Raw genomic sequence first — 23,559 nt, 5'->3', positions numbered from 1 at the left:
CGGGGTACTACTCACATATTATTCTCTTCAAAAAAGATATCTTTAGATTATAAGAAGGAAAAATGAAGCCCTACTTTTATCAAGGGGCGAAGTTGGCCTCGCCTGCCTATATTCTCAATCAATGCGACGACACTGTCGAACTTGGGCGTCAATGCGGCGTCGATTATTTATGATTGGCGCTTGGGCGGGAGCTACCGAGATGGTAGCCTTGAGCTGCGACATATCGGCTGACGTAGATTTTAAGGGCAGCATGCTCAGATCGCACGTGAAGAAGTAAGTGAATCGAGCGAAACAACCACAACACAGACGAAAGTTTTGAGGAGGAATAGAAATTTTCAAATTTATTGAATCATACACCAAAGAAACAGGATGGCTGATCTTGAAATTGTCAAAAGTATGTATAGTTACAATTATTTTATTTATCTTCACAACATTTGCGATTAATTAATTTAAGATAGTTTTGCTCAATCTTTTGTCTCGAAAGAGAGAGGGGATTGTTTTAGGCGCTTCTACCATTCTACTTTCAGATGTTACTCTAAGTCTTTGAAGGGCTGCTGCAGCCCTATTTTTAGTTTTATAGGATACAAGTGACCCTTAGACCTTAGGCGCTCTGGCATAGTGGTCATTGACCTATGTTGGTTGCTGTTGATTCCCACTCGCAGCGGTTCACTTGGCAAGTGAATGAACCTTCGCCTGGATCAACCCATGCCATCTGAGGGTAATTGGGTAGTCAGTTCAAGGTACTGACGGGGTGCTAATTAAAAGCGTTAATAGTTGCCAAAATGGGAAGCCTCTTGCGACTCAACCCAAACAGAAATAGAAATTAGAGGGCCTTGCCTTCTCTTCAGCCCTAGATTGTGACTTTAGCCTGTGAATCCAAGCTCAAAATGTTATGGAAAAAATTTCCTCAACCATATTGTACAGGCCCGGCAGAACAACTGTAAAAGGGGGGGGGCTGAAGGTTCAAATTGAAATAAAATTGGCTAGGAATTGGAGGAAAAAAATCTAATTTGCTTATAAGTGGGGAGGCTGAAGTCTCCCCAGTGTCCTTGCTTCCGCTGGGCCTGACATGCAAAGTTCTAAAATTTTATAGAGCTTGGGGCAGGTAGATTAGTCTGATGCAGAATGTTTGCACAGTCTGTGAGTGAACTCGTGTTGAAAGACTACAGAAACCTGAATAGACATGCATGAGGACTGGGTCACAATTAGGTTTTGTTTGCGTCATTTTCAGACCCCAAATGCAAGTCAGTCGCTCACTCAGCATATAAATCATTGGAAAAATGTGCTCTGAATATAGGTGGTTGGGCGGTACTAAATTCATCGGAAAATGCGCTCTATTTGAGCATAGGTTTGTTCATGTGAGTGCGCAAGCCGCAATGTTGATTTTTTTCAAATCGCGACCTGGCAAAAAGCAGTTGTGTAGCGCTTTTTAACGCAAAGAATCTTTGAAAAATTGTGGATAAAAATCTTAAAACACTTGATGATCAAAACGCTGGCTACACTGAATCTACAAAATCCTTTGAATAATATCGCTGAAAAATCAAAAACATCAGCCATATGTATTTAAACTTCCAGCCAATATCCATGAATCTATTTTTTATTTTCATCTGTTTTCCTTTTTTATGCCGAGTCAGCTTTTTCCATAAATTATGTACACATTAAAATTATCAAAATGTGACAAGATTTAACTATTATTTTGTTTACAAGCAAAATTAACAAATATTATCTACATATTTAATTTTTTGGGAAATTTCGCCCTCTGAAACCACCACCAAGACTTTATAACCATTCTTTATAACCATTAATGAAATGACTCTTTCTTCCATTTAAAGATTGAAGACCAAAATCTTAATAGATGTCCAGTCTAACTACAAACTGCCACATCATTAGATGGAGATCTGATTGCAAAATAATTAAGGGTGAAGATGGTCATTCAAGCAAAAGGGTTTCTAATACAAGTGTTTTTCTTTTTCAGAAAAAAAGAAAATGAAGAAATCCAAAGAAACAAGTAATGTTCAATATTTTATTTTATTTTATTTTAAGCTTTGCATGTGTGTTTTACAAACATTACAGTTAGGCCTTACCAATAGGGATCTTATTGCAAAGGAGTCCAAATCTATTTCCTTGCTGTTTTTGGTCTGCAGGATGAATTAATGTAAATGATCATTTGTTTGTTATTAAAACCTTATTTCCAGATGGAGATGTTGATTCAGACAGTGAATATGTTATCAAGCCTACAAATATTGTGCCAAAGTTGGACACATCCAAATGGCCATTGTTGTTGAAAGTAAGACCTTCTAGTTAAAAATCTAAATTCTGATTTCTTTATGGCAAAAAAAAAATACTTTTGTTACAAAATGAGTATAATAATGCCAACTAATTAGCAAAAGCTGATTTGATAAATTTGTATGAATTAAAATTCTATGGAATATGGTTGATATCTTAATAAGGCTGACATCTAAATATAAGAAAATCATCTAATGTAATGGTTACAGCCGTGATTCTAAAAATTCTGTCTTGGTACATTCTCAGTTCAAACTCCAAATCAATTTTTTCGATTTTAGAATTATGACAGATTGAATGTGCGAACAGGTCACTATACACCAATCCCATGTGGAAGTGCACCATTGAAACGAACTTTGAAAGATTATCTTGCTGCTGGATTCATTAACCTTGATAAACCTGCAAATCCATCTTCTCATGAGGTAGACTTTCTCTTTATTTCTGCTGGTTAATTAATGGGAAGTTCTTTTTACACCAACCCATTTTCAAGCCGAAATTGTCTAAAATGACTTATTTGTCCGATTTGACGTTAAATAATTTTGTATAAAAACACTATTTTTCTTTAGAATTATCATTCCCTTGAGATCGGACCGAGTCTGAAACATGTCGGGAAAAATCAAAATATAATAGCCGCATTCTTCTTCACCGTTCAACATATTTTTACACTCAACTGTACTCAGGGCCATTCATATAGTGCTTAAGCAAGTAGTGAAGGGAAATTATCCTCATGTATTTTTATATTTTTCGTTTTTCAGGTTGTTGCTTGGATTAAGAAGATATTGAGGGTACAAAAGACTGGACACAGTGGTACTTTAGATCCTAAAGTAACTGGGTGTCTAATTGTTTGTATTGAGCGTGCCACTCGTTTGGTAAAATCCCAACAAGGTGCAGGAAAAGAATATGTTGGTATTCTTAGACTTCACAATGCTATCGAAGGCCAAGATAAGCTAGCACAGGTAAATCTTTTAAATAGTTACTTTACAAAAATCAAAAGCAACCATGAAATTTTAAATAGATTTACTATGCTTATTATTTATACTGGTTTATATGTTAAAAAGGAGTCTTCTAAATCAAGTGCCTCACGTGCCCTAGTGCCTTAACTTTTTTTACGTGCCTCTAGTGTCCTAGTGCCTCATGTGCCCTAGTGCCTTAAAATTTCATTTGCCCTAAAATTTTCATGTGTCCTAAATTTTTTTAGCGATATGAGGTCTTTCTTATCGGTATTTCCGGATTAAGTCGATAGCTACTGGGTATCGGTAATTCACAGCTTTTTTAGTGTCTCACGTGCCTCAAGTGCCCTAATGCCTTAAAATTTCCCTTGCTCTAGTGCCCTAATTCTTTAGTTAATAAACTCAACCTTTGGATAATTTTCATTCAACTTATGTTGCCTTTCTAAACATAGAAATTAGCTAAGTGAAGTATCGTTAAAGCTTTGTTTCAAATTTTTAATTACTAATAATTAGACTAAATATCTGTCCTCTTCTTATTATTCTGACTATTTCTGTTTGACGACCTGGAATCATTTAAATATATAATTATATCGCTGTTGTGGAAAACAATTCTGAATCAAAAAACTAGCTGCTACAACCAGGCCATTTTTCATGCCCTTTAAGCGTCCGGTTATCGGACGCTGCCCCTCTTAAAATTACTAAAATATTGGTAAAAACCGCCTTTTAGAAGAAAAACACTGGAAAAAGTGCCCTTTTTGGCCACCAACAGACGCTGCCTTGCCTTTCTAAAATATGACCTGACAACAACGATCTCAGTGGAACTCAAATGTTTTCACAGAGCCATTGCAGTTGCCGTTGACTTCGGAAACTCACTAATAAGGTCTGGCAGTGGGAAAAAAAAATTAATAAACGTCCCCTACCCTCTCTCCTTTATTCGGCACCTGCCAGTAAAGAGAACGAAAGTGAGAGCAAAAAGTGTCAGCAAATTCTGTTGACAAGTACTCGCTTGTGACAAGATAATTGCCCCTTGTTTCGACTACAATTTTTGGACCTACCCCGGTGGGGTAGAGGTCCTATAAATTAACCGATGTCTGTCCGTTCGTTCGTCTGTCTGTTACCAGCTTTTCTCAGGATTGGCTCATTAGTTTTTTCTGATTTTTGGCACAATGATGCAAAATGGCAATGCCCAAAATGTGACGGAGCCCGATTTTGGAAAAAAGTTTTTCCGGCTGAAAATGTCAAAAATATACTGGAAAAACTGTTTTTTGGCATATTCTCAAGATTTTATCATTTGTTTTTTCTGCTGCCGGAAATATGCCGGGAATCACCGTTTTTGCAGATTTTCATCGGACTTTTTCCTTATATTTCATAGTCTTTTCACACAAAAACAATATTAATAGCAATGCTCACCATGAAGCATAGTTCAATTGTCAATAAAACAGATTTTTGAAGCCGGAACTTACTAAAAATTGCCGGAACAGCTGATTTGCCAGAAAAATGGTACTTATATTTTTTTATGAAATTTTGCACAATGATGCAAAATGTCAATACTTAAAATGTGACGGAGCCTGATTTTTTGCCGTCAAAACCGGTTTGTTGCCATTTTCTCGAGATTTCATTAATCGTTTTTCCAGATTTTTGCATAAAGATGTGTATCAGCAATGCCCTAAGTGTGGTCAATTCGAATTTGTGCGTTAAAATGCAATTTAAAGTAAAGTAAAGGTGTAGGTAATATTTCAGAGAATTTAGGACAAGTGAAAAACAATAGGAAACATGAAAATTTAATGGCACATGAAAAAGGGGTTAACCATTCCTGAAAAGTTGTACGAGACATTTTTTATTTTCACGTGATTTTGGATTTGTGATTTTTTTTCTTGAAAAGAATAGTGAATGTGAAACAGTGTGAAAAACTTAGGAGCATGTGAAAAAAAATTTGGCACATGGAAAAAGATAGGGCTCGTGGAAAAAAATAAGGTACATGGAAAAATAAGGCACATGAAAAAAATAGGGCACGTGTGAAGAAATTAGGACTCGTTAGAAAATCTGGGCACGTGAAAAATTCAGGGCAATTGAGGTACTAGAGGCACTTAAAAAAAGTTAGGGTACGTGAGGCACTTGATTTAGCAGACACGTTAAAAAGGATGTAACTGAACATTTTTTTTCAATTCCAGGCTATTGAAATGTTGACAGGTGCTTTATTTCAAAGACCACCTCTCATCTCAGCTGTCAAACGTCAGTTGCGTGTTCGTACAATTTATGAAAGTAAACTCCTGGAGTTTGATGATGAAAAACATCTTGGTAAGCGTTTTAAAACATCTCACGATCAATAACTATGGCATTTTTTTGGAATGTTTTTTTCAGTAAGACAATCTGAAAATTCAGAGTATAAAGTGAGATTGATTTAGTTTAGATATCTTAAAGTGATTAGTTTTCTTCCAGGCTTGTGAAAAGGGGATTCCCATGACTCAAAGATCTTCTTTACAGCACTTCATTATTGATTTTATTGCTTAAAGAAGATGTTTTCCAATGCAACTTAATAACATAAGTATTCACAAGAATTTCACATCATATGTGCTCTATTTTAGCTGTTTTCTGGATGTCTTGTGAAGCAGGAACCTATGTTAGGACGTTGTGTGTACATCTGGGATTGATCCTTGGAGTTGGTGGACACATGCAAGAGCTTCGTAGAGTTAGATCTGGAATCCAGTCAGAAAATGTAAGTATTAAAAGTAACTTGACAATCCATTTTCATTCCATACAATCTTTTAAAACAGCTTTTTATTCATAATCCATTCAATTCAATCTTTCAGTAAAATTATTATTTTAGGATGGTTTAGTAACAATGCATGATGTGATGGACGCACAATGGGTTTATGATAATACAAAAGATGGTGAGTAAAAGCTTTCTTTAGAATTATATCACTGGCTCATTTTTAACCCTATTCATACTAGGCTTTTAAGGGCGGTTCAAAACTAGGGGGTGTTCCTGTACCACCCCTTAACTTTTGATCTAGTGGGTCTTTTTGGATGAAATTTGGCACACAAGATCCTTGTCATATAAGGTAACTTTTGACAAAAAACTTTTTTGATGAAGTCTTATCATGCCAAAAGTGAGTGGAATTGTTATCTAACAAAGCTTCCCTCTGTCTAAAATGCTTATTTTATCCTAATATTCAATAAATTACGGTTTAAACGATATATTTGACATAGAAAGAAATTTATGCTCAAGGTGTGAAAACTTTTAGGCGTCAATTTTTATTTTATTTTGAAGCTAAATTAAAGTTAGGAATTTACAGAAAATTTCATGTCAAAAGCTAACACTACTTCATTTTCTCTTGTTAGAATCTTACTTAAGGAGAGTCGTGAAACCTTTAGAAACACTTCTAACGTCTCATAAACGATTGGTCATCAAGGACAGTGCTGTAAGTACTCTTTCAAATTTTCAGAAGAAATATATTTCAGGACAAAACAGTGCGATTTCCAAAATATTCTTGTTCTAATTATATGGCTCAAACTACTTAAGATATCAGAATGAATAAAAGAAAGATCTTTCACATCTCAGTATTAAGCCAAACCTTGCTGCCCAGAAACTTTCATTGTTTTTTTTCCATTAGTCCTAATGTGCAGGTATATTTGCAAAAAAGTGGTGACAATTTTTTGGAAAAAATATTTTTAAAAATGTCATATAACCCTGATTTTTTTCCCTGTTATTGTAAACTGAAACCCTTAGAATCCAAAATATCAAATTTTGTGGTGTTTTAGAACAAAAGTTCCTGAAAAAAAATGTCCCATACGTTACGGGTACTTTTTTGGACCTGCTGAACCTGGAAAAGATGATTGAAACCTAAAAATTGTTTCATTTTAAGGCAAATACCATGTACCACCAATAGTAATATAATTGTTTGGAAAAATGGCTGTCTCAGCAACAAAAAATTCAATTTAATGCCAAAAATTGCTCAAAAATGTTAAATATGGTGACAATTATTTATAATAGAAGTAGAACAACACAACTTGATCAATTAAAATTTGGCACAAACCAAGTACTGTATATGAGTAAAACACCAAAATCAAGGAACATAACCAAAACCTGAGTAAAACAAATATATTTGTTTGCCTTCTCAGACCACCCCATTTACCAAAAAATTGTCCCAACCCAGGGGGGGGGGTCAACATTTATAATACCAACCCATAGCCCAAAAACCCGACTTTTGACCTTTTGAGCTAAGTTAACACCACCACCCCAAAATTGGTATCGATACCAACTTGAAAATCATAATTTTCAGAAAAAGGGGGGACCCACCCCCTTAATTTGGTATCGATACCAACATGACTTTTTGAATTTGACAAAATATCATGGGACCCACCCCCTAATTTAGTACCAATACCAATCTGACAAATTTGAGTTTAAAGCTGTTTAAAGGGGACCCACCGCCTCCCACACAAACAGGGTACTAAGAGAAACTTCAAAAAAACTCTTTCTTCAACACAACACAAAAAATTGCTAAAATAGATAATGACTGAAAACTGACAATATAATAAAAACAAACCCAATGAAGCTAGCAAAATCAATCCGAATCAATATTATCTTAATATAATTGATGTGCAAAAACTAGGAGAAGCTATTATTAGTACATAATTTTAGAACAGAATAGATTCACTCATTACCAAATGCTATCACAGAAAAAATGTTTTTGCTTCAGGCTTGATCAAAAATAAAACTTGAAAATATTGAAAAAAGTCCGAAATAAACAAATTTCAAAGTCATTTATACTTATTACTCATTTACAGTCATTATACTCAAAAGCGAAAACAAATCCAATTGAAACCTGTTAAATAAAGAGTAAATCTGATTAAAATAAAGAACATACTGTCCTGACTGGCTTTTTAACTGTAAAAAGCTTTCTGCCTCCAACTAATAAACACAGAAACACTAAACAGAAATTCGATTTGAATACTTTTGAATGTTTTAAAATTTCGAATATTTTTTTCGAAAATTCGAATGTCTTTTGCACATTCGAAATTCGGATTTTCACAAAAAAAAAAAAAGATTTGCTTACTCTGGTTTGTTTGATACTTACACTACATCCTGCTTGATCAAGTTTGCTTTGGTGTTAGAGTTTTACTTTTATACAAAAACGACCAAGATAACAAAGAAATACAGATTGTTTAATTTTTTCGGGGTATTTTCTAGCTATAAGGGCAAAAATTAGGAAAGTTTTGCTGTCATTTTGATATGAATACCAACTTTCTGAATCATATTATTTAAAAAAAGGGGTCCACCCCCTATTTTGGTATCAATACCAACCGAGGATAACTCTTTTTTTTTTGAAAAAAGGGGGACCCACCCCCATCAATACCAACTTGACTTTTCAGACTTTTAAAGGAAAAAAAGACACCACCACCCGGCTATGGGTCTGGTATCTGGATGTTGACCCCCCCCCCTGAACAGAATTATCCGATACCATAATTACTGAAAACCATCCAAAAATCAACAAAAATGTCCCATACGTGACAGCCTGTAGCCAAAACAGCAAATGCTATGGGATTCATATTTTGCACCCAGTTAGGCAGCCTTACAAGGAATATTTTAAAGCTTATTTGATTTAATTTGACAAATTTGAACAGTCTCCAGGGTCAAAACCATGGTTTGTCACCCCTTTTTTGCAAATATACCTGCATTCAATTCAATATTGTGTTGATTTTAGGTCAATGCTATTTGTTATGGTGCCAAACTCATGTTGCCAGGTATCTTGCGATATGAATCCGGAATTGAGGTCAACGAGGATGTTGTCATGATGACGACTAAAGGAGAGGCTATCGCAGTTGGTAAGTACTTCGTCTGGTCCGTATGATTTGTTTATAGAATATCCGAGTGAGTGAGCTTTGAGTGTTTGAATTGTCTGAATGCCTCAGTTTAATATTTTGTCTCTGAAAAAGTTGTGGAAAATGGTTCCTTCTGCCAAGAATTTAGCTAGGTTTAATTATTCAAACAAAGCCATTTCTAATATGGTATTTGTCACTATCTTATTGTAACAATAGTGTTGCAAAGCACTTACAAATATTCTTTCTATTCTCTCTACTACGCATACATATAGGCATTGCCCTGATGAGTACTGCTACCATAGCAACATGCGATCATGGGGTTGTTGCCAAGATAAAACGTGTCATTATGGAACGAGATACATACCCAAGAAAGTGGGGTCTCGGACCTAAGGTACTATAAAACAATCTTCAAACCTTATTTAAAAAATTGCTGCTCTTACCTAATCTTGTGATAAGATAATTTCGATTTGGTAAATTTGTATTTAATGTGAGTAAGTTGTACGCCTCAGAAAGTATAATGTAGACCAATAAAAAAAATTCTTCTTAGATCTCGTTTCACATTGATCAAAAGATTAATGTGTTTGGTTTTTTCTTTAGAATGTTTATCTAGCATTAAATTTGCACCCTTTTTCCTTTAGGCTTTGGAAAAGAAGAAGCTCATTGCCGCAGGGTTACTTGATAAATTTGGAAAAACAAATGATAAAACTCCGAAAGACTGGAAGGATTACAAAAACTACAGGTACTTTAGGCGTACAAACTTTCGCGAGCAAAAACTTTCGCGATTTTCGCGAGTTTTGGCCCTTTTCGCGAAAGTAAATGTCTTTAAAAATTCTAGGAAGGGCCATTCGCGAAAGTTTATGCTCGCGAAAAATTCTTTACAGAAAATCTGTAAAACTTCAAATTTTGAATAAAATGTAACTTTAATGGCACTTTTTAGCCTGCTAAAAGACTAATAAGTCAACGGACAAATGTTTCAAGCCAATGCCAGAAGTATTCGTCCCTCTAAGCCATTTTTTCATGTGAAAATACTCAATTTTACGTCTTGATTCGCGAAAGTTAATGCTCGCGAAAAATATTTTTCTGTTAAATTCGCGAAAGTAAATGTCGTGAATTTCGCGATTCTTCGTCCTCGCGAAAGTTTCTGCTCGCAAAAGTTTGTGCGCCTAAAGTAGGTCCTTGATACAACGCTCAAATCATCCTCCTTCAAAATTGGCAATATTGAGCATTCATATAAAAGTTTAAACGAGAATGTGAATAAAAGTTTTATTTCTTAAATTCCCTTCTTGTAGCCAAATAAAATCTGAGGATCTTGTGTCTGCTGCAATCAAAAGAGAAGAAGATGCTGCAGAATCCAAATCTGAATCCAAAAAGGTTTGTTATGCTTTTGAATTCTCTTCTTACAAATCCGTCAAATCTTTTTAAAGCTTCTCTAAATGAATCGATTGAAAATCGATAATCGTAATCCTTAGAGAAATTATTTATCTTTTCAGCGAAAGCACGAATCAAGCGGCAGTGAAGATGAAACGGTAAAAGTGAAGAAAGACAAAAAGAAGAAGAAGAAAAAGAAGGCTGAGAGTGACGAAGAAGCTGAAGAAGATGTCAAAGTGAAGGAAGAACCTGATTCTGATGACGAGGTGCGTTCTTTTGGTTTATTTTGTGAAATTATTTCATTCACAAGTTGACACAATTGGCTTTGACCAACCTTAATTAAGGGAAGAAATTTCATTTGGTGGATTGCCAAAAAAATTTTCTCGGGAATTTTATTTGGTGGATGGCTCGAAAAGTCGAATTCAGTGGGAATTTAATTTAGCAGGTGAAGGGTTTTTTTGACCGAAAAACCCGTTTTAAGCACACATTTGGAGAATGATCAGACACATATTTGATATCGAGTAGTCCAATGTATCAGCGCTATAAACTACTATGTCCTAGTTCCAATCCCGAGAGACCTTGCCTGCTCCCGATTTTGAATTCTTAAATGACTAACGTGTCCACAGTTAGCAAATTATTCCTCCTTACATTTTCAGTCCAAGAAAGAGAAAAAGAAGAAGAAGAAAAAGAAGAAGGAGAAAGAGTCCGAAGAATAAAAATGAAATGGAAAATGGCGGAAGGTAATAGAGGAGAGAACACACGTGTATATACGAAACGTAAAACTGACCAACGGACATTCTTCATGGGCTGAAAAAATGATGACAACTTATTCTTACTTAATTGACTTATCATGTGAAATTTTATCGACCGTCGTCGTCACATGAACGATACTGGTCGTCAGATGAGCGGTACTGGTGCGAAAAAGGACAAAGATTTTTTATTGAGATATTTTAAGGTGTATATACTGATGTTAAAAAGGCTCTTCATGGGATTTTTATTACTAACCAGAATTTTATTATCGCAATGTTAAAATGGTGTTTTTGTATTGTCGACGTTCCTGTGGATCAAAACTTTTGTGTTTTTTTTATTGAAATGTCATTTATATTTTTATGTATCGATAAAAACGTTAAAACTGTTAAAACTATGAGGTTTACTACCTCTCAATTTGTTTTGTCTACACTATCAGAGATAATTCTTGAAAATTGAATTGGTACAAATTGAGAAGGATTTCGACGGTTTTTAGGGAATTTGAATTTTTCTAGAATACCATCTTTAAAAACCGTCAGTATTATTTTTATACAAGTTTTATATAGGAAAGAAGCTGTAGCCACCATACGTTTAAAAAGATTGTTGTCGATAAATTTGTGTTTTGTTTTGTCTAATTTTTTCCTACGTAGCTACGTTCGGAATCGGGCTATTTAGAAATGATTTGAAAATCCACGACAAGACTTGGGAGGAGACCCTCGTATTACTAGAGCTGTATAAATTTTGCTAAAAGAAACTTTCGTGATCGGACAAATAAATATCTTTGAAAATTCTTCGCAAAGCTACTTGTTTTAAAGAATTGTAATAAAAAATTTTTCTAACCGTTAGTAGGGGGAAAATTGTTCGTTTTTTTGAGGTCGCTCGATTTTTTTAGTCAAAGCACTTGTTATACATTTTTGGAAAGCTAAGGGGTAGGGGAATCAAAATAACTTGGGTTTTTTTTTCGGACACTTTGGTGTGATTTTCGGACAAATACGACGGTCTCAAGCAAAAATCATAGGGTGAAAAATTAATGAAAATTTTAGCTTGAGAAAACGGAGACTTGTTGTATATTTTTGGAAAGCTCTCAAAAAATTAAGATTAGTGATATATTGCAAATTTTACCAAGGACACTTGTATAGCGTAGCTGGACTGAGTACAACGGCTATTTCTCTTTCTCTTTTTAACACATGTCTGTCGTAGCGAATCCGCGAACCCCGGTCAGCGGTTGAGAATATTTTTTTCAAATTAATTGAAATAATTAGTTGTTGCAAAGTTTATTAGTTTTCATAAAGGACTTTTTTGCAAGATTTTATATTTGACTTTATCCTGAATGGAGATTTTTAGAATAAAATATAAGTTTGATCAATTTATAAGCCAAAAACCTTGAAAAAAGGGTCCTTCGAAAAAGTTAAATTGTAAATTACGTAAGTTATTTCAAGGTGTAACAAATATTTTAAACAACTCTTAGAAGGTTGAAGTTGAAAATGACGAAGAAAAAATGAGTAAAAAATAGCCTAAACTCGCCTAAACTTTCACCAAAGTACCCAAATCTTATAATGGCTATAGCAAGATGTCGAACAAGGAACGGAATACATCATACTACAGCTGCTAAAAGAAAAATCTAAACATCATTCATGAGAAAGAAAATTTTCTCTTTTTTAATGATTTGATTGTATAAAGGCGTGATAAAACTCATTATAAAGTAATTGTTCGATTGTTGTTTTCTTGTTATTGCAATCATGTCAAAGGAATTTCATAAAATATCTTTCCGTGCAAAATACATCTTTCTGACGATGGTTTTTCATTGTGAAGTACTTTTATTAAAAAGTATTTCTGATTGGTTGAAAAAACATGAGGAACGACCTCTTATTGGTCAAAGAAAGACAATATCTATTACAGTATTACGACGACACACATGGTTCAAAGAAAATAAATTTGTGCTCAGTCCAGCTACGCTATACAAGTGTCCTTGATTTTACAAATTTTCCCCTACTACGTGATAAAAGTCGAATTTGAAGAATAAAATATTTTTAGCCCCTTAATTTTTCGACCTTGTGAAAGTTTTTACCTCCATGGCCCAAGTGTGGGGTGTATTAAGATTTAACTCTCGGATAGATGGAACTACTTATTTCTCATCTAAAACGCGTGAACCGTGTGGTTTTCACAAAAAACACCAGGTTGAAATTAAAATCCATCACCAATTGCATGATATATATATGGTGAAGATCAGAGATCTGACCTCAAGGAGAGAAAGTGTTGAAAATACTAAATAAAATAAAGATGAAACATAAAAAGGCACTAATATTTTTATAATTATACGTTTTTTTCCATTTTTTTGAATTTTTCTAAATATATAAATCAAACCAATCAAACATCCTGTCAAGAAATGAGAATTTTATGCGAAAAAGAACCAACAAACCAATAGACATAAAGTTTAAAAAGCCAAGCAGAAAAACACAAACACCAAAAACCACTCAAAAACCCAACCAATGAATGCAATCTGGAGTCCCTGACTTGCGACAGGCGCAGCGGCTTTAAAGTTAAACATGTTTTAAGGACGTCCAACACTCAGCCTCCCCCAGATTCCATAACCCTGAACCGACCCGCAGTCCAAACAAACTAACAAACATAAACAAAAAACTCCCACACAAATACAAAGAAACAAAAAAGGGTAAACAACAGACAAGAACAAGACAAACGACAAAATGCAAGTATCAAAAAACACAAATTTTCAAAAAGTAGGCCCAGAACCCGGTTCGACACCTAAAGTCCGTGCAGCCGTCTGTACGGGAAAGAACGAAAAAGAAAATGACTGAGAAAACTAACATACAATACATAATATAAAAAAAAAAAAAAAAAAAAAAAAAAAAATGTTTCAATTTTTCAAAAATGCAGTTGCGCTAAAAAACCATTTAAAGATTCTCCGAATTTCATAAAAGTCTCTGGAAATCTATCAAAACACTTTACAATTTGTTTTCGCAAGAAAGATCTTTCAGCTCCCTGATTGAGCATGCGCTTGAAAAGGTCTGAAATTCTGGGCAGAACATCTTCAAAAAGAAGATATATATATACCCTGTATGTAGGACTCATTGTTTGAAAATTTGCAAAAAAATGACTCCTAAATGGACGAAATGGATCTGAAATTTTTTTTCACATTTTCCCTAATTCCTCCAAAAAAGTACCCTACGATTTGAGTGAATGCGATTTTTCTATTTTGGAGCTTTTGGGATTCGTGGAAAAAAGAATGTGGAAAAAAACCCTTACCCGTAACAATCTAAAAGTTTCCTAAACAATCAAATCGATCTGATTGGTTCTCAACTTCAGTTGAGCTAGAATCTGAGAATGTTTGTCACAAAAACTTTGGGGCAGGCTGGAGACTTAAAAAATGGTCGAATTTGGCTGAAATTTTGTAAACTTGATCCTCCCTGGGGGTGTTTTTTCATTGTTTCAAAATTTTCATTTCTAAGGGCGTGGTCACGAGTTTTAGTCCCAAAACGAGGCTAAAACTTTGGGGCAGACTGGAGACTTCAAAAATTGTCCGATTTTGTTGAAATTTTGCACACTTGATCCTTGGGCGAATCCCTGGGGGTACTTCTTTCATTTTTTTAAAAATTCTCATTTTTAAGGGCGTGGTCATGAGTGTTGATGGGGGTCATAGTTGACCTCAATGAACCAATCAGTGCTCAGAAGAAGCGTTTGATTGTTGATTGTTGAGGAAGCTTTTGGATTATAATTTGTGTGGAAAATTTAGCGGACCATGCGGACAAAGCTCATAAAGTGGTGTGATAAACCTAGTCGTCTTCAACATAATAATATGACAGATTGTATATTATAAATTTTGCCGACAAGTTATGTCTTAATAATGTCGCCATAAAGAGTTTTATCAATTGTAGTATGGTATAGTATAATACCATTATGTAAAGCGACATCAAGTCCTGTTAAGTCTTACTGACCATGTGCAGACTGGGAAAGCTCAGTTGTCAGTGGGAAAAGCAAAAAAAATGAATATAACAGGTGAGGCCTTAAAAAAGTCAGTTTGAGATCATTAACTTAACTTAGAAAAATAAGTATGTCCAACCTCTGAAAACTGCTTGTTCTTGGTGGCAAATGAGGAATCATACATACCATGTAAATATCTGTAAATAGTTCTTCCTCTGTTTGTTTCTCTTTGGACTTTGACTTTGTTCAATTAATTTCATTTACTTACATTCTTGATGCCAATAGGCACATTTAAAGCTGTTTGCCACTATATATTTTATGTTAAGTCTATTTTTTTTTTAGCATAGCTTAGTTCGTTTCGCGTCGCCCGACCGACTCTCGAAAATTGTGTAGAATTGAGTCGGTGAGTCGGTAAATTTGTCTGACTTTTTCTGTCAATGACCTTTCCTTCGTTCGAAAATTTTATTATTGCCGATTTTTTGCGAGCAATTTCTAGCGCATTCGCAGCATTTTGACTTTGTTTATCATTACATGCGCCATTTTGGGGTCGGAGGTCACAGTGTTCAAAGGTCATATTTTTAAACCACCCATTACACGCGGTTGTTTTGGCTGCTGGCTGGCTGGCAGTTTCCTCCAAGAATGCACTCCAAAAATGGATGGAATAATGGAAACCCGAAAATTTTTACGACCGACCGACCGACCGACCGACTCACTTTTTAGACCCAACGAGGACGCGAAATGAAGATATTTGTGATTGTCGCCTTATGCTAATACTTATTATATTTAAGAAGTATATTATTTTTAGAACCCATTACTGTATTATTTATTTTAACCAGAGATTTGGGAAAAGAGGATAAGAAATGCGCTATTCATCTATTTGAAGCTAGGCTGTAGAATCTTTTGTTTCTATTGAAATGTCTGTGGTCGATCGATTGTTTTCGTTCTGAACCAATCAGATCGCTTGATTCGTTATGCGCACAAGACTAGAAGTACAAACAAAAAATGGCAGCCGTGATTGATATCGAAAGTGAAATTTTTTTTCTTTCTGAAATCGAGAATTTTGTTATTTTTTATAAGCACTTTCTTACTTTGGACAAGGGATGCAGTGGGTAGCGAGCCTAAATAGTTTCTCAGCTTTATTTGTAAGAAATATTTTCCTTGCTGGATAATTTAGATACCAAAATAATTGAAATGTGTTGCGTTAGAATACAAACGAAGCTGGTAAAACTAGTTTATCATTATTCTTGGGCTAAAGTTTCTAAGAAACAATACCATAAAGGCCTCTTCAGTAGGGATAGCGAGGTTGAAAATAAAGCCTTGGAGGACAAAAAAACAACAACAAATGTCAAGGAAAGAAAAGGAAAAAAGAAACGATGATCATTCATGATATCAATGCCAGGAGGTCATAAATACCATGAAAGCTTTCTTGTAAGAACTTTATGAGTTCTAGACAACAAAACATAAAATAACCTTACAATACCATTGAAAAAATACAAAAATTATACCGAAGACATCACCAGGGGATTTCCCCAGATATGTTAGAAAAAATATATATACAAAAACATCGTAAAAATGAGGTTAAAAAAACTATGCATTTCCATCCAACCCAACAAATAATAGTGTATAAAAATTAAATATTCTTCCACAGTGTATATGTATATTTGAATTACAGATTGTCATTGTTAGTTTGTTGTTTTTTTTTACTGCATAATATGACTTCACTATTTCTCTGAGTATTAATCACAGGTGACTCTTCTTTGCAACTGCTGCAAAAGATTAAGAACAAAAAGACTTTTCAGTATAATTCAACTTCATTTATAGGCCTTTAAAACACCTCAAATCAATGTGTATTGCAGAGCATGAAGAAAAATCAATCACCGTTGACTTTAATTGAAATAAAAAATTGGATATACAATAAAAATGACCAAAGCCTTTCCAACTGTGTTCTTGAGTAGTACATTTCATACAGATGTTAAGACTTCAAAGCTGATTAAAAATTGTATTGTTGCTCCATAACACTAAATGCACAAGGTGATTGACTCAATGCTAAAAAAATTTAAATCTAAATTTGAAAAATATAGTTTAAGAATAATATCAGACTGAAAATATGTGATTGTCAAAATAGTCCAGTGCACATTTAAATTTAAATTATAGAAGCATTTCAGGCTCTTCCTGGTTTGTTTACATTTGGTAATTTTGGCCTACATGTTCCCTGATTTGATGACTTGTTTTGACCTGCTTCCCAAATTAAGGGGTAGCTCCAGGGCAAAAGCCCCCAAATCAAAATATAGATTTTAAATCAAGTAGACTTATCATCATAGCATGTATCCATTTCATCTATACCATGCAATGTGTATTTATAATAATAATAATGTTTTACAGATTTCCAGGCCACCGTGCAAGCACATGGGCCTCTATAAATCGCTCATACATTGGTTTGGTTTATTACAAAGGTTAACTTCAAACAGATATGCAACAATAGTGACAATTTCAATCATACTCAAACATTTTCTCTTTCCAAGCTAGACCGAGGTTTTCTTTAAACTCTTGTATTGTAGATGATTTAACTACTTTTTCAGGTAGGCTATTCCACTGTTGAATGCCCCGATAGTAAAGGGAGTTGCTCTGGGGTCCACGGACACCATCGTTCCCGAAAATTCTTACCAGTTCAGAATTATGTGTTCTCATTGGTCTTATTCGTTGGTTAAATTTCTTAGGAACACACGATTTTTCATAGTGATTTAAATGTTTAAAGATCTCAACCATATCACTTACCGCACGCCTATATTTTAGACTTGGGATTCCAATTCTTTGTAGTCTGCTTTCATAACATAGTCGTCCACATGTTTCAACCGTTTTTGTAGCGCGCCGCTGAACACCTTCTATAAGTTTTTTGTGTTTTTTTAGTTTTGGTGACCAAATGACTTGTGCATATTCTAGGTGGGGCCTGACAAATGTTATGTAAAGTTTACGGAATAATTCAGGAGTGAGATACGTGAAGGTTCTTCTAATTAGACCAGCCATTGAGTTTGCCTTTTTTACTTGGTTTGATATATGTTGGTCGAATGATAGATTTTGGTCAAAGATAACTCCGAGATCCTTTTCGAATTGTACATGTTTCAGTAAATTTCCTCCGAGTGTGTATTGATGTACATGTTTAATTATATTCGGCTTACCTAACGTTAGTACATGACATTTGTCGGGATGAAATTTTAAAAGCCATGTATCAGACCACTGCTGTAGTCGATCGATGTCCTCCTGGATTATAAGTGCATCTTCAATTGATTCTACTTTATTGACAAGTTTAGTGTCGTCAGCAAATAGAAAGAGTTGTGATTTAATTGAATCTGGTAGATCATTGATGTATAGAACAAAAAGGGTAGGCCCTAGGACACTACCTTGGGGTACTCCACTAAGAACTAATTGTTTTTCGGATTCAGCTCCATTTACTTTAACTATCTGAAATCGATCCTTCAGGAAGTATCTGATCCATTCAAGCAACTTATTTCTTATTCCGTAGGCTTCTAATTTGATTAAGAGCCTTTGGTGGGGAACTGAGTCGAATGCCTTTGCAAAGTCAAAGTATACTGCGTCAACGGCTTTGCCGTTAGCAATGTCTTCGGTACACACATCTAGATAGTTTAGCAGTTGTGTTACTGTTGATCGGCGATTGATAAAACCATGTTGCTTGTTAGAAAGCAGTTTCTCTTGCTCTAGATGTGACATAATATGTGTTTTAAGAATCTTTTCCATCATTCGACACACAATGGATGTCAGGCTAATCGGACGGTAGTTTTCAGCTATATTTTTGTTTCCTTTTTTGTAAACAGGTGATACATTAGCATGCTTCCAGTCGTTTGGGAGACAACTTTCGTTGAGAGATTTTGTCATTATAAGGAAGAGCGGTTCTGCAATATATTCAGCGAGCTCCTTGAGCATCCTTGGGTGAAGTTCATCTGGCCCCATGGATTTGTTTGGATTTAACGCCTTGAGCTCTTTTTTAATAGTTTCAGTTAGTATATTTATCTCTACTTCTTTATCCGTCCTGGAATGGAATTCAGGGAGTTGTTCAAGTGGCTCACGTGTAAAGACACTACAGAATTGGCTCTGGAGTATGTTGGCTTTACTTTTATCATCATATTTGATCGAATTTTCATTATTAGGGTTTTCGAGGAGAGGATGTATTCCCGTTCTTGCTTTCAGATTGCTGCGTACATATTTCCAGAATCTTTTTGGATTTGTTTTTGATTGTTCGCTGATCTTTTTTTCGAACTCTCTCTTGGAGCGAGTCAGGGCACTATTAGCGGCGTTGCGCCATCTTACGTACTCCCTTCTACGTCTCTCAGTGTCGTCATTTTGAAGTGAGATGATCCATTTTCTATGCGCCTTACGTTTCTCTTTAATTATCTGACAAATTTTTGGATCTAAGGGATGCTTCCCTTTCCTTCTTTGATTTGACAGGTATGCCTCAAAATTCAGCACAGGACAACCTGGATAAAAACAGGTATGCCTCAAAATTCAGCACAGGACAACCTGGATAAAAAAGAAACATCGAAATAAAGATTCCAAAAAGAAGTTGCATCAAAATCCACTTCGCCAGAGAACATTTACATAATAATGTGTATATCGAAATCCCCAATTTATCGACATCCATTTTTCAAAGGGCATACAGGTCCAACCGCTCAAATCCACTTTTTCCATAAATATAACATCAACACCATAGTATTATATTCCATTCTGTTCCTGTTGAGTCAAATATATAATACACGTAAAGTTTTCATCAGTTCCCACTCATCTTTTAGCAGACCTTTTCTGCCATCTGCTGGCACTGCAGAGAACAAACGTGATAGTCAACATGCAAAAATGTCAGAATCTTGAGTCAATCGTCGTTGCATCGGCAACCTGTACTTGGATATTGGACGGTGTTGTTAACAGCATTTCACAAAGAACTGAAAGAATATGATAACTCCCCTGAAAATATATAAAATGGAAATCTGTATATGAAATTACCCTACTGTAATCCATTAAATACAAAAAATGTGAAGTCCATGGACTAAATAATATTTTGAATGTAAAAGTACCAAAGCTGGCAGCTTCTGAGTCATAATCCATTAACTGGTCAAAATCATGGCCCTTCAGGTAATTCACAATTTATAAATATCACATGTCAAAGTTATTTTTTTAGAGATATTTTTGTTAATGTTGAAACTTGAAATTTCCAACCCAAAAGTCAATGGTTTCCCTAGATAAAGCTAAAAGTACCACAGAGGAAATCAAGTATACTTACTGAATCTCAATTCCATTACCATGGAGGAAGTTTTTCTAAGATTACACTATTTTTTTCATCTAAAATACGAAAAAAACAACAAAACTTTCAATCGATTTTGCCCATCTTAAATCAAAATGCCGAGAAGTTGTAAAGAGTGCCCTGGAAAACTAAGGTATAGGTGGTCACAATCAACCTTCCTACTACCCATAAAAATTATGTCTGCAACACAAAAAATTCATTCAGTGCAATACAAGCCAGAAAGAAATTAGTCCCAATTTTTCAAAATTTCAAGCATGCCTCATATCCGCCATCTTTACTCCCAGAATATAGAATGAATTTCCTCGATTTTCTCAGGGTAAACCCCTAAAAGATCAAAGATTCACTCCCCAGTCTCTTTTTCAAAAACAACTAACTGGAAATCTTTATTCAAGGACTTCTTTCTTGAACATTGGTTAACCTGTACGTAACGCCATTTTGTTTCGGCCTTCCTTCTTGCTCAACTATTCTACAGCCTTGCTTCTTCAAAGGGTGCCGAATTCAAAGGGAAAGAATAGGAAAACAGCGAGCGGCAGCGGCGTTTCTTATCCTCTTTTCCCAAATCTCTGTTTTAACTATTTAAAAATTTAGCTTTTAGGAACAACCATTATCCTTTGTATCATCGCTAAGGTGATATTTTTTAGATATTTTATTTTTTACATGTACATAGAACCAAAGCCCAAAAGGGCTGACTTGTGTACATAGACATATTTGGGAAACTTATTAGAAAAGAAATCATGTCATCATATATCATATCATATTTCTGTGAGTTTTTGGTGACATGGCATAAAATGGCGCAGGTGCTTCTGCTAGTCCGAGCGACAACGATGTATCGTCTAGTCCAACATCAGAATAGTCCAAATCAAGACAAAATGGAATCAGTGCAGAAGAATGTTTACTCAGACTACCGTAGAGTCATTTAATATCGACATGCGTCTTGTTATTTCGACATAGCTGTAGGCTGGTCTTCGAAATAAAAAATCAAACATAAACAAATACATACCAAAGTTATCAATCCATCACTAAATTGTACTCTCCCTATCACGTTACAGATTGTTGAAATGTAAGAAACGTGAAGTGGGTTTTTTTCGATAAGAAAACTTTAATGATGTAGTCACTAAAAACTAATTAGCATGCTTTCATTCAACGGAACGAAGATATCCAAATCGCGCCAACCAGACTGAACCATACCAGACAGCCAAACACGGCAGAATGCTGTCATTCACAAATACTTATAGCACCTAATTTACAGACCTTATTTAGCAAAGCTCCCAACCCTACTACTGATGCTCCCACAAGAATCCCTTTTAGTGGGGTCGTTTAGCATAATTTACGGGAAAACAATAAGATCTAGCTGAAACTTTCTCCAGACCTTCTCTATAGGATGGTTATGCCTCAGGAAAAATTCCCCTAAAATCCCACTGGTGGAACATCCCTTTTTTGGGACATTTCTTTTTTCCCCAGGCAAAACCCTAAGGGCGAAATTTTTTGAAAATTTCAAACTTATTTTCAGACATTATCAAGTATACCATTCGAAAGCTCTCGAAAAACTATATAGAAGACTTTTAAACGGGTATAGCCGATTTCATTACCTAACTCAAGATAATTCACGCAGAAGATGCTATTTATGGTCAATTTTTACCAAAGTTTGGCGAAAAGTGGAACTTGCGTGGGTGCTTGAGATATGGCTTTTGAAAAATTACTACCGTCAACTGCTCTAACTCTAACGATTGGTCGAAACATGGGACTGGTTGTTATCTGGCCTGTATTTTCACTTACTATTAAATCTCTTTGACAACAAATTTGTTTTGATAACTCCACCAAGTTTATCAATCATACTTCTTCGTTCCTCGTAGAGTGCACAGACACTCGCGTGTGTTCCACTACGGATTTTTTTCATATTTTGATTTAAAAGCCTACTTAGTGCGAAAGAGAAATTGTGTATTTTTTAATACGCCGTTCATTAACTCAAATCAAATGACTTTGGAGGTTCGGTGAAATGGTGGCCGAATTGCTGTCCCATGTTTTGTTAGAGCAGTTGACGGTAACCTGATAAGACCCTTTCTACATGATACGGAAACAAAATTTCAAAATGTATTCAGGGCTTTAACGCTTTGAAATTTCCTAACTAGGATGGGCTCCGCCCATTAGATTTCATATTTTTCATAGATCAATTTTGACTTACTAAAACTAATAGTCATGCTAAGAACCTGCGATTATGAAGTGATTAGGAGAGAAGGTAACTTTTTTAAGCACTTTCCTAATTTGGAAAGTTTTCTTTTCTAATTAGGAAAGCCTTTCCTAATTAGGAAAGTCAGGAAAATCATAAAAAACTTTCCTAATTAGGCAAAAACTCCTGACTGTCTCAGGGTACGATACGAATGCCCCTAAGAATAAATATATAAACTTTTTCGCCTTTGCATCCGCCATCTTGAATTGTATGCAAAAATAGAGGAACGAAAAAGCCGTGGTTAGATTTAGCTGGAAAATATGCAAAACATATGCGATAAAAATAGTATTGAATATTATTAACTTATTTATTTAAGTATTTTTGAGCGCAAATTTAAATATATGTCTAAATAAAAAGCATTTGATGGCAGTTCTATTTTTTCCTCGAACCCCTGGGAAAAGGTTTTTTGCCAACTTAGCTATTTTACAAATCTCACAAAACAACTCCCATAAAAATTCCGATACCTAACCTGATTTTGGAACGGCTTCAAGAAAGTCATAATGGCAGATAATTTAAAAGTTTCTGATGAGGTGTTGATGGCTTGTTGATTCTGTAAAGAGAAAAGAAAACAGGTATAGCTTTTTCTAACCATGGAATATCAAAGTTCCAGCTGCACTGCCATCCGAGCCAGTTGGTCACACTAGTGTCCTGCCGAAATGAGTATCAAAGATTAATGCTGCGGAAGCGCTATATCGTTTACTTGGCTTGCAGGCAAAATAATGCGCCGCAAATCTTTTAAAGGGATCCATAAAAAATTTGACCGACGCTTTTTAATGAAATAAACATTTTCAAAAACTAGGGAAAATTACCTAAATTTTGAGCCATAGATGAAAAAATTTGGACAAAGCCAACCTTAAAAAATAATTTTAAGAGCAACTTCCCAAGAAAAAGGAACCTTTAAACTTTTGCGTATG

The 23,559-nt window shown here is 35.0% G+C and overlaps 1 protein-coding gene across 1 annotated transcript; it reads left to right on the top strand.

Moving 5' to 3' along the window:
- Nucleotides 1-230: 230 nt before the first annotated feature.
- Nucleotides 231-11,785, top strand: LOC136802997 (H/ACA ribonucleoprotein complex subunit DKC1-like). The gene is made up of 15 exons (XM_067059744.1): nt 231-394; nt 1,976-2,008; nt 2,196-2,287; nt 2,565-2,705; nt 3,039-3,239; nt 5,405-5,531; nt 5,819-5,949; nt 6,061-6,124; nt 6,576-6,655; nt 8,939-9,059; nt 9,329-9,447; nt 9,695-9,795; nt 10,346-10,427; nt 10,547-10,690; nt 11,081-11,785. Exons 1-15 carry the CDS (start codon nt 370-372, stop codon nt 11,138-11,140), a joined length of 1,521 nt encoding a protein of 506 aa, XP_066915845.1. The 5' UTR covers nt 231-369; the 3' UTR covers nt 11,141-11,785.
- Nucleotides 11,786-23,559: the final 11,774 nt, after the last annotated feature.

Source organism: Clytia hemisphaerica, unplaced genomic scaffold (assembly GCF_902728285.1).
Source record: "Clytia hemisphaerica strain Z4C2 unplaced genomic scaffold, Clytia hemisphaerica genome assembly, whole genome shotgun sequence".
Lineage (NCBI taxonomy): Eukaryota > Metazoa > Cnidaria > Hydrozoa > Leptothecata > Clytiidae > Clytia > Clytia hemisphaerica.
The sequence above is the reverse complement of the archived record's forward strand: the minus strand, read 5'-3'. Positions and strand labels throughout refer to the sequence as shown.